The sequence below is a fragment of the Eptesicus fuscus genome, chromosome 4 (genome assembly GCF_027574615.1).
Source record: "Eptesicus fuscus isolate TK198812 chromosome 4, DD_ASM_mEF_20220401, whole genome shotgun sequence".
Taxonomy (NCBI): domain Eukaryota; kingdom Metazoa; phylum Chordata; class Mammalia; order Chiroptera; family Vespertilionidae; genus Eptesicus; species Eptesicus fuscus.
In genome coordinates, this window is record NC_072476.1 from 98,003,041 (window position 1) to 98,015,431 (window position 12,391).

The 12,391-nt window shown below is 52.3% G+C and overlaps 1 protein-coding gene across 1 annotated transcript in view; it reads right to left on the reverse strand.

Moving 5' to 3' along the window:
- TRIO (trio Rho guanine nucleotide exchange factor) overlaps nt 1-12,391 on the reverse strand; it is a 305,380-nt gene that overhangs the window by 66,706 nt on the left and 226,283 nt on the right. The window contains exon 34 of the mRNA XM_054715266.1: nt 2,517-2,760. Within this exon, the coding sequence (XP_054571241.1) occupies nt 2,517-2,760 (244 nt within the window). The remainder of the gene's footprint in view (nt 1-2,516; nt 2,761-12,391) is intronic.

Below are 12,391 nucleotides of genomic sequence, written 5' to 3' on the forward strand. Positions count from 1 at the left end.
GGGTCAAGGAGGAACTTTCCAAGACTGGCACAGACTATCAGAGAAAAGGGGCTCCGGGAAGTGGCACCTGAACTCAAAACAAGCACAAAACCCAACATCCGTAAGAAGCTTCCAGGCCAAACCACGTGAGATAAATACAGGTCTCTCCTCCCGGCTGGCCTGCAACTGGAGCCCCCGGAAGTGAAGAACGCCCCACGGGAAGGCCCCTGCGAGCGCAATCTTCCAGAGCCCGGGTCTGCAGCATGCGCAGTGCTCCAGCTCCTCTGCGGAACTGATCCGCTTCGAAAGAAAAGTGGGGCTTTATTTTCAACTCAGATCCAAGGGTCTGAATGTGTTATGCAACTTGGGAGACACTCTGGCAGTGGGCTGGTGGGCAGCCCAGCCCAGTCTGCACTTGACCTCCGTCCTTCTCTAGACTCACGACAGCTTTGCCGGAAAGGAAAGCAGACACCTTGGCATTTGGTCAGACTCTGAACATTCCGTCTTTTCCTCTGGGTCCCTGAAGAAATAAAGACTGAATTCTTCTCGTTTCTTCCTGAGGCGACAGGAAGGTCCTACGCAGGCCCGAGGGTCTGGAACAGGACTGGGCCTGTCACTCCAGAGGCAGCTCCATGTCGCTCAAGGCCGTGACTGACCTCCACGGCCAGAGGATGGAGCAGGGCAGGTCATGATGTGTGGAAAGAGGACACAGATGACACACGGAGGAAGCACCGGGAATGCTCCAAAATTAGCAGGGCGGGAACTGCGCAGGGCGGACTGCAGGGATCTCCTCTTAGGAAGGGAAAACAAACTGTGTTGCCTCCAAATCTGGAAAAATCGGCCATTTGCCAATAGTGCAGGAAAGTGAAGACGGTGGCATGATATGGGTCAAAGCAAACAAACTCTACCCATCCTGCACTGTTTTAGAAGCTACAGACCGACTTTTCTTAAAAAGGGCTTGAAGTCTCAAATTAGCTTTTCACTAAGATGAAAGGTTAAACTAGCACGGTCCAACAGAAATAGAGTGCAAGTTCATATACAGTTTAAATTTTTCTAGTAGCCGTAATGTAAATGAAAAAAGAAACAGGTGGCATTAATTTGAATAACACATTGTTTTTAACCCGCTCTATGAAATACATTATCATTTCAACACGTAACAGATATAAAATAGTTATACATTCTTTTCTCCGACTGGGCTTTGGAACCCGGTGTGTACTTTACACCTGCAGATCACCTCAACCCGGAGCAGCTCAACCGCCACACTGTCCAGCACAATGGAAGGACCACCTGAAGACTAATGATGGGTCCCTGTCTGACCCTTACAAACAGCAAATGCTGTCAAAGGATGCCTCTCTGCATGTGCCCTGCAGAAAGCAGGTGATGCTGCTGCTTGGGTCACTGACACAGACAACCCCTCTGTCCCTGATATATCCCCTTCCGATCACCACCAGCTCTTCCACGTGGACGCGCAGGAGAAGCAGACCCACCCTCCCTGGAAGCCTGTTTCTGATCCACCGAGACGCCCCTGGGAAAGCAGTTCTGCTAGTTACCTGCGAGTTACACAGGAGCCACCGCAGGTGCACCTGAAACCAATACAAAGTAATACCGAACGTCGACTATAATCGAAAAGTAAATAAAGGAGTCGCTGAATAATGTGAAGTGCTCTTTGTTCAAATGCTCTTGTTATTTCGGTTAAAAGTGCTCCTTTTGCCCTGCCAGCGTGGCTCAGTGGTTGAGAGTTGGTCGACCTATGAACCAGGAGGTCATGGTTCGATTTCCTGGGTTGCTGGCTTGAACCCCAGTGTGGGGTGTGCAGGAGGCAGCCGATCAGTGATTTTTTCTCATCATTGATGTTTCTATCTCTCTCTCCCTCTCCCCACCTCTCTGAAATCAATACAAATATATTTTAAAAAAGAAAAAAGAAAAGTGCTCCTTTCCGAAGCGGCATCCTCGCTCGTCACTGTCGCAGCCGCAGAGCTCTCACGCCAAGCTCTGCCCGACTCGCCAGCCTCTCTCGGGGCCAGCTCCACGCCCTCTCTGTGCAGGGAGCTGGGGGCGGGGGGGGGGGGGGGGGGGGGGCTGTGCTGAGACACTTTGCAAAGCTATAAAGATGGCACGGTTAACCTCTCAGGGCCTGCATGCTTGACTTTCTGGGATTTCACACAAACAAAATAAAGAGCCCAGAGCGTGAAAACCTGATAAGGAGACGCTGTTTCACATCGCCTGCCTGAGAACAGTGCCTTCTCTGTGCTCCCCATTACAGGTGACACTGGCCCCAAAGGAACAAGCCCCTCCTTCCCTAAACTGGTATTTGATTACATGGCCGTGGGAAAGGAGGCGATCGCTCCCCACTTCTGAGTAGGGGCAATCGTCATTTCCGCCTCAGCTCCCGAGGGAGTAGAACGGCCCAGAGACCCCGTGATAACGGCCAGAAGCACGGCACAGGGAGTCCTACCTATGACTCGGCTGCACGGGAGTGGGGACAGAAGCGCCGGTGTCACGCCCATGGGCACCGCCATCCGGGCCGCGGGTCCTACCTTTGTGGTTGAAGATGCCCTCCATCTCCATGCTGCTCCGCGAGTGCGCGATGCACAGCGAGCCGCAGGGCACCAGGCCTTCCGCCGCGGGGGACCGGTCGGTGGTCCGCACCAGGCACCAGTCGGGCTTGTCGTGGGGCCGCTCCAGCACCTCCACGGTCTGGCCGCGGCGGATGGTCAGCTCGGTGCTGTTGCAGGCGGTGAAGTCGTGGATCACCACCGTCAGCTCGCAGCCGCCAGAGAGCTGGGGAGGGAGAGGGACCGGTCAGCGAGCCGGGACACGGACTCCCGCAGGCTGTGAACCTCCGGGAACTCGCCCCCCCCCCCCCCGCCCCCCTGCCCCACCGCCCTGCCCCTGCCGCTGGGTCAGTAACATCAGGAACCACCTGAGGGGCAGCTCTCCTGTTTCACGGTCCCTAATTCTCCCTCGGAACCACGTGACAGTCATTCACTGTGCCATGTTCTAACGTATGATCATGGTGTTCTAACGTATGATCATGGTTTCCTGGGTGTTTCCCTATAAGAATCTGACCTGATGTTTCACACGCATCCAAGACATTATTATTCTCAGTAAGTGCTATATACTGATTTTTTAGCTTCGGACAACTAATCAACATTGTGTCTGAAGGCCACTGGGGGGATTACTGTGACACGTGGTGATAAAACGGGAAGTTTGTTCCCAATCTGGTGTCTGGGCGCTCCGCGTCCTGTCAGCCTGTGGGCTCTCCTACATGTGGCAGGGAGACCGGAAGAGGATGGGGCTCTAGATCCCAAACCAGGGCAGGCAGCCTTTCTCTCTTCAAAACCCCCCCGGACACTCCTAGTGGGCGTTCCGGACGCCCTGCCGCCTGCCCCGAACCCTGTGCAGGCCCTCTTCCCACCGCCAGCTTCCATGTGCCCTGGGGGCCCTGGCTCATTTCCCACATGCCATGCATTTTCTTCTGAAATTCCTTCCCTTCTCTCCTCTTACTGAGCTCACTCCCATTTTCTGTCCGACTCCCAGGCCCCGCGAAGCACAACACACACTCCATCACCACACCACCACCAGGATCTCACGTGGGAAGCAGGTGCATGGCCTTCCCATGACCCTTCACCTCCCGTGGCTCTGCCCATGTCTCCCTTAGACGTCCGCTCCTTGGGGACAGCTCACATTCAGGCTCACTAATGCCCCTCCACCGTGACCAGTTCCCATCCTTGGACTGTCCCCTCTGGGCCTTAACCCAGGCAGCCGGCAGGTCACGCCTGTCTGTTCACTATTCACCTGTGTGGGGTCCTGAACCCCACTCTATGCCGATTACTCCTGAGCAGGCACCCCCCCTGCTGTTTCCCGCCTCCCTCCAAAACACGTGGTCGAGGGCATTATTCCCCCACCCCGGCCCCAGTCTGCTTCTCTCGTGTTCCCTTTGGGTCGCGTTCTCGCCATCAGTCACCCGAGCTGCTAAGCTCTCACACTCTTTCCCTCTCCACATGCCATCGCACGGACTCCAGGACGGCTTCCCGCTGCCTCCTTCCTCTGCACGCCCACGCCGCTCACTCGCTGGCCCCTGCAGTGCCTCCCAGGTGGGCCCCAGGCTCGCCTGCCCGGCCATGCCAGGTCCCACTTTAACACGTGAGCCTGCCACTCCAACACACCTCCTCATTCACGAGCCTCGGCTCACATTCCTCAGCACGGGATCCAGTTCCGCCCAGCCCGGCCCACCTGGCACAGGTCAGCGGTGTCCCCTCACGCGCCTCCCAGCCCAGCGACCGTGTCCTCCTTGAGAGGGGCCCCGCGTTCACTGTCCCCCACTATCCCTGCTGCTTAGAGCTTCCCATCAATCTCTGAGACGTCACTTCTGTATCTACCATCCTCAGCATTTTTTAAATAAGCAAATTATGACTCGATTCTGAAACGAGTCATGTCTTGGGTTATGTGTGTGTCACTCTTCTGTGAACTGTCCATGTTCTGTCCGTGGCTGGGAGACTGGGCCTGTCTCAGCCACGGCTGAGCCCCCGGCCAACCACGGCAGGCACAGGGTTTGTGCAAGGAAGCAGCCGATGGTCTCCTAAAGCCTGCCTGCACAGCACCCCGCCTCCAGCAAGCAGTCACGCATGTGCTGACGTGGTGGGTGGGTGGAGACCAACCCAGGAACTTGTATGCATATATGCATAACCCATGGACACAGACTACAGTGTGGTGAAGGCCTGGGGTGGGGGGCGGGGGCGGGCTAGAAGGGATCAACGGGGAGGGGGGGCGAGGGGAGGAAGAAGGCACTGCATTTGGAAAACCAAAACGAAGCACAGTTTTCCTCTGTGACTTTAGGAGCTAAGTCTGCCGTGTTGAACCCGAGACCTGCCCAGTCTTCCCAAGGACATCAGCACAGAGAAGGCGAAGGACAGAAGAGGAGACGGCTGGGCGGCGGGAGTGGGGCAAGGAGTGGGGGGCCTCCTGTGGGGGAGATGCTTGTGCAGGGAGGCCACCGGGCACAGTCCACTGGGAACCGACCCCCGGCGCAGGCTCACAGCTGGCAGAGTCCTTGGGCCCCGGCCAGGCCGAAGACTGCGCCCGCCAGCCCCTGTCCTGCCCTGCGCGATTCATTCCCTTCTGGTCGAACAGCCTGTCTTTCAAGAGAAAGTTTAGAGATTGAGAATAAGAAACACATGTCCATTGGACAACCACAGAAACCAACGCAAAACAAACTCTCCCTAATAAAGCACAGATATGGACACAATGGATCGTCTTTGCTAGGCCACAAAGGGAGTTCTCCACAAATGTTTAATCGCCTTCTACATGTTGCAAATTGCTCTGTGGGAAAACCGTGCAGACCTTACACATTTCTCTGCGAACAACCAAGGACCTAATGGTAGAAGGGAAAGGCGGAGGCCAGGCCGGAGAAGTGATTTCCTGTAAAGCCCACGTGCTGGAAGTGGTTAATCCCTGTAGCGAAAAGGAGGAATGTTCCCAGTTCCAGGGAAAGCGTGAGCCTTGAACTAGCTGGAGATGGGGTCCCGCCTGCCGAGGCCCCACAGGACCTGCACGTCCCACGGACCCCTGCCCAGAGCCCCTCAGACAGGCCTGTCACGCTGTCCTGTCACTGGTCCACCCCAAGCCCTGGGAAACGCCACCTGGAGACACAGCACCTCATCACTAGTCCCGGGCCGGTTTCACCCCGCGTCTCATTAATTTTCCAGAGTGCTCAAAGCCACATGGAGCAATCAGCGGGTGGGGGAAGGGTGGGAAGGGAGAAGGGGGCTGCCCAAGGAAAATTAAGCTAAACCTTATTTCTGGCACTGGTTTTTTTAGCCCCTCACAGAGTAATCAAAAACTATTGGAAACATCTGTGTACTTGACAGAGCATGAGAAATAAAAGTCAAGCCTGTTCCGACGAAGAATTGCATACTGAGTTAAAATTCCTTTTCAAAGGCTTTAGGGAACTTACGAACAAAATTTAGTACCAGAAGACTGCAAACAGTGCTAAAATCGTCATTATATATATATATTCTCGGCTTTACCTCTCAGAATCAATGGGTTTTTCCATAAGAATCCTGCATGAATCTTTAAGGGGAGGATTAAGTGGATGTTTTCTAGTTCAGAGAAAAGACATCTGTGGATTTCTGTCTCAATGTTCACATTTGAACATTTTAAACTTCTGATTATAAAACCTCTCTTTAAAACCAGGTTTGCAGTTTAAAAAACAACACATTTTTTCCCCTTTTGTTAAAGTAACTCTTTGGAGTTTATACAAAAAACAAGTTAGAAAAAGGTCAGATAATATATTCTACATCATTAAGTTTGGCTGAGGTCTTATTTGCTTTCAATGACATTCCTACCCTCAGTGACCCAACTTCATTGCTATGCTGAGTTGCCATTCCATTGATCTAGTTAAAATTCACTTTTCCTTTCCAACCATGCCTTGTGAAAGTTGTTAAAGTATCTTCTTTACTTTTGTGTATTTTATGGACTTCGATCATGGGCTCCCAACCACATACATGCATTTAGTTTAGGAAACTAAACTAAAGTTATAAAAATCTCAACTTCCATGACTCAAATTAACTCCTGTGACATTCACACCAGAAGACAGATTTTGAAAAACATGTCTTTCTGCTTTCACCTTTAAAAAAATCAATGTGGTGACTAAAAAGTACAATAGTAAAATGGCCTTAACCAGACCAGGGAGAGCACCAAACTCCTCTAGACCACCCTGTGTCCCTTTACGCGGGCTGCCACGGGGAACGCCAATGACTCAGATGCACAGACTATCTGCAGAATCAAACCTGGTCCCTTTGCCTGAATCCCCTCCAGAATGGCTGAAAGTGAACACGCTGCTGTGTTTCACACAAAAGAATGAAATACTCATCTTTGGCCTCAGGCACGTGAGCCTTCAACAATCGGCACACAAAGGAGAGTTCTGCTGTGTGTTTCCTGGAGGAACCAAGTGAACCCAGTCGATGGCAGTGACTCCAACAGACCCTCGGAGGGGGTTTCTGACCCCATCGCTCCTCGGAGCGCCCCTCCCTGTCCTGCGCTAGAGACAAAACACCATGAGGCAGCTTTACGTTACAAGAACCTAGAGTCCTCAGGAGACAACGGCAAACACCTGGTTGGAATGGCCAAGCCCCAGGAGCTCCGGGGCCAGTTCTGCCAGAGGAAGAGGGCCTTTCCGACGGCCTGGCGATGCCGCAGCCCGCTCTGCAAGTGATCTACTCCGGGAACCCCAGATCGACTGCAGGTGGGTATCTGGCCAATTTTCTGAGAGCAATTCAAAAGGAAAGGAGGAATGTGGTCTAATAAAAGCCATTTCCCCTAAAGAACGAAATGCATCAATTCTTGTGAACAATCACATCTTACAGCCCAATACAGTGAGTCCTTCAGAAACCTCACAAAGGCCTACGGTTTCGTGGGGGTTTCACAGTGAACAGAAGACCGGAGAGTGTTGTGTGGTTCAGGGGGTTAGGGAGACACCTCCATCACTGCCGACGGTTACAAGGGAAAGGCAACCATTGGGGGCCAGGACGACACTCCAAGGAAATGAGGTGCCCGGCCCGGTCTCGCCCGCCCGCGCTCTCCTTGGGCAACGTCATGGAGGCTCGGGCTTAGTAGCAGCCCTCTCCTCCCCCAACCCGAAGGCCAGTTCACAGACGTGTTCACCAAAATCCGTCGCTGTGTTTCAAAGGGGATGACTTGGATCATCTCTCACATATTGGAGGTACATGAAGAAATCTGTGAGAACTGAAAAACAGTTAAGGGGATACATTTTATATGTTTTTTAATACCGCCCCCCCCCAAAAAAAAAAAAATCCGTGAGAAAGATGTTTTCAAAAGCAGAAACTTACCACACCCAATATTTTATCCAGAAAATACGTAGTGAGTATGGCATTTAGGGACATTACTCCTCTATCTTTACCAAGGCGATCGATCGCACATTGGTTTTCTGACATGAAAACAATTCTTGGGAGGCTTTCTTGACTGATACACAGGAGGTGGAATGGAAAATGAGATGCAAGGACGTTAAACTGAAAAGCTACAACTAAAAAGGCAAACTTCACATGGGAAGAGTTCAGCAAATCAGAGAGCTTGGCCATTATGCACCAGGCTTCGAGGGTCACAGCAGCGGACGTGGCTGCACGTCCCTCACTCTGAACGCCCGAGAGAGCAGCGCCGCCCGTGCCCGGCAGGTACTCAGGCTTTTCCGCAGAAAAGGAATGAGGGCCGGGAGAAGGAGGCAGTTGAACCCCCTGGCTCCCGATGGCACCAGGCCCCGGAAAACAAAAAACTCCTTAGGACAATTTAACCCAAAGAAATCCACTTCCTGCATTTCCCGAATGAGCATGACAATCTTCTACCCAGAGAAGTTAACCTGAAATGTCTTTCTGTCTGTAACAAAAAGACACGGACCTGAGGAATTAAGATTTGAGAGCCAGTTAACCAGCTGCTGGGCCCTCCCCACGAGGAAGGACAGTTGGAATAAACCACTGGCCTCAGGTCTGAATCAACAGTAACTCTGGTCAGTGGTATAAAATTTACATTCAAAACAGTTCTCAATGCGCCAGTATTCTTATAAACACGTTGTTACATGTCTGCCCAACCTTTATATTTAAAAATAATCTTTTTTTTTTTTTTTAGTTGAGGCATTCTACTTTAGCATGAGAGATTTTGTTTTTCTGATTGAGTACCTATGATTATCAAAGATTACATTCATTTTGTGGTTTTATGAGAGCACTTAAAAACCGGTTAAAAATTACAAAAACCCACAGTCACTTAGAAAAACAGAAAACAAAGATTAGCCACAGGAGAAACCTAACACCAGGTGCAGTCCATCACCTGGCTGCCAGGGGCGGAGGGGCTGTCTTCTGTTCATTCCTGTGCTGGAGCACCTGTCCTGGCTGGAGCACCTGTCCTGTGCTGGAGCACCTGTCCTGTGCTGGAGCACCTGTCCTGGCTGGAGCAGCTGTCCTGGCTGGAACACCTGTCCTGGCTGGAGCACCTGTCCTGTGCTGGAGCACCTGTCCTGTGCTGGAGCACCTGCTCTGGCTGGAGCACCTGTCCTGGCTGGAGCACCTGTCCTGGCTGGAGCAGCTGTCCTGGCTGGAGCAGCTGTCCTGTGCTAGATCAGCTGTCCTGGCTGGAGCACCTGTCCTGTGCTGGAGCACCTGTCCTGGCTGGAGCACCTGTCCTGGCTGGAGCACCTGTCCTGTGCTAGAGCACCTGTCCTGGCTGGAGCACCTGTTCTGGCTGGAGCACCTGTCCTGGCTGGAGCACCTGTCCTGTGCTGGAGCACCTGCCCTGGCTGGAGCACTTGTCCTGTGCTAGAGCATCTGCTCTGGCTGGAGCACCTGTTCTGTGCTGGAGCACCTGTCCTGTCCTGGAGCACCTGTCCTGTGCTAGAGCACCTATCCTGGCTGGAGTACCTGTCCTGGCTGGAGCACCTGTCCTGGCTGGAGCACCTGGCACCTGTCCTGTGCTGGAGCACCTGTCCTGGCTGGAGCACCTGGCACCTGTCCTGTGCTGGAGCACCTGTCCTGGCTGGAGCACCTGTTTTGTGCTGGAGCACCTGTCCTGGCTGGAGCACCTGTCCTGTGCTGGAGCACCTGTCCTGTGCTGGAGCACCTGTTCTGGCTGGAGCACCTGTCCTGGCTGGAGCACCTGTCCTGGCTAGCACATGGGGTGATCCACAGGAATTTGTGAATGAATGTAGCTACCTTGTGAATAGTATGAAGTCATTTTACATGCCTGTGGCCACAATGGAGCCAATTCGGCAGGATCAAAGGTGTAGCTTGAAAAATGTTTTAATCAAACTTTTGCTTAAAGTTTTAATCTCTTCTTCAGTGACTGCCCTTTCAATAAATATGTGGCCAGTATTTTGTTGTTGAGGCACCAAAATGAGTTAAGTCCAGGCACTAAGGCTGAGCAGTTTATCCTTAGGACAGCTTCGAGCTCCTAAAGAACAAAACTGGCTTCTGAACGCCCTGCCATCAGGAGTGCCCAAATAAGAGGAGAGAGAGGCCGGTACGGACAGTAATCTGCAATGCCAGTACTGGTGCCAACAGCCCATGCAGAGGGAGGAGGGAGCAATTTTTAAAGTGAAGACACAGCAACTGCTAATGTTTATTCAGTGCCCAGTACATGCTGGACGAGATTCTAAACCCATCACACACTTTTACTAGTAATGCTCAGAGCCTGTGAGGTAACATTATCCCCGTTTACAGATGAGGAAAGGAGGCACAGAGAGGTGAAGTGACTTGCCCAAGGCCGTCAGCTGCTGAGAAGCCGAGGCCGAGCTGGTGAGTGCTTCCTGTTCTTAGCCACCAGCTATTGGATGTTAAATGCTCTGAGGAGCGACAATAAGGCCTGACTTAACTTGCTGACAGGCTCTGTGACTTTAAGTGAAACGAGGGATAATGGGACCACGTTTACCACAGGCTAACTGTGATAAACAAGAGCGAGGGGCCTACGATATCCCATCAACCTTATAACTGAACGATTACACTCTGAGCAGAGGAGGCTAACGGTGTCCAGAGTATTCTGCCTGCGGAGATTAAAACAAGGTGTCACCCTGTAGAAAGGCTCTGAATTAAATGACTCAATTTCATGCCTGCGTGGGGCAACCCTACATGGGGTCCTGAGAGACTGGGCGCCCTGGCATGGCCGGCAGTGAGGTGAGCGCCTCCTCTGGGCAAAGGTGCCTTGTTGCTTCCGGCACCCTCGGCCAGAGGGGAGAGGGCTGAGCAAAGATCCAGGGCTCCCTGCGCTCCTGCTGTGCCATGTGCTCAGGGATGCAGGCTGGGTGACGGAGGCGCCAGTCCCTACGGAGGCGGAAGGCAAGTTTCCTTTCTCAAACACGTGAGTCAGCCACATTCGAAGATGGACTGGCATTAGCCGCTTTATACACTATCTCAACACTGCACTTTCCGTAGACCCAGCCAGTTCCCGTGGTGCAGAAGGTCACTTCACAGAGAGCGCCGGCTGATTTTTTAAGCTACATGAAACCTCAGGTCCTCAGCACAGTGCGATCGCCGTAGTAAGAGGAACTGAAACCATTATACTTCCAAATATGTGATTCACATGTCCCTATTCTAATAAGCTCCGGACAGTTCATGCCAAGTATCAGGCTCCACTGAATTTCTCATGCACTTAATGACAACGGACCCCCTCGACCCCCTCAGGTCCAGCGGAGCTCACCCCGGCCCCTGCTGGCTCGGGCAGCTCCCCATACACACCTCATCTTGATTTATTTTCATCTTGACCCCAAGATGCTCTGTTCTATGGCAGCCTGTGTTTGGATCCATGTTTTCTAAAAAGTTTTAAAATGCTACTTTTTATGCTAAAAAATAGTTGCTTCATATTCGGCTCTGGTGTGAAATAAAGAGGTCTCGATACAGACGGGTAATTAAACCCACATTCCGTTTCTGGCGTTAGCGCTCCCGTGCTGGGTGGCCTCTGCCACTTCCTCACCGCCCAGGCTGGCTCAGCACGCTCCTCCCTACCTCTCGGGACACACTCAGGACCAATGAGATAAGGGTCTGGCAGGAACCGAAATTATATTTTCATAAGATCATTTTTATCAGCATAAGTACTATGAATATGGGCAAGCATCGGTGCCAAACTCACTTGTGGGACAAAGCGATGGTATCTTTTAAAACTGGTGTTTCCAGAGAAGGGAATGTGCCCATGGGGGCATGTGGTTTGTATCTCTGAGCAGCCCACTCAGCGATTCTGACAGCGCTCCCTGGAAAGAGGGTGTCTCCGGGCGTCCGCCTTTAGCAGACCCCTCCCAAAGCCTCCTGCGCCCCATCGGAGGATTATGCAGCCCTGGCAGGTAACTTTTACTTATGAATTCTCCAAGAGCCTGAGTCAAAAACATCCCCCCCCCCCCAGTTTCTGAAATGGAACCAAATTCCATGATAACAACTAACTCACAAAGAGACAAGATAAATTAAGTCAGAGGCAGAATATGGTTAAGTAATTTCCCTTGTCGGAGCTGTCTACCCGGGTCCTCAGAGGCTGTTTAAACTTGAAAAATGAATGGTGGAAAGGACCTCGAGACATATGAAAAGTTACTGCCCTGGAGGGAGAGGGGGGCGGGGTTCTGGTGCAGCCAAGTTCAGGGAAACTGCGCATTTTGCAAAATGACTCGGGAAAGAATGCAGTTCCCTACTTTTCAGAATGTTTTCTCCTGAATCATCTGCTGACCCGAAATGCTCTACCAGAGGTGTAAGAGGGGGGACGGTGGCAAGAAAGCCCCCCAGCAGAGGACACAAATGCGGGCGTGTGGAGGGAACAGGGCTTCTCTTTCTAAGGCCTTGTGGGTGTGTCCTCTCCAAACCCCGAAGTCTGACTTTAAGCCTCACGTGCTGTTTATTCGCGTCCCACGTGCAGATCCAAGAACTGAAGAAGG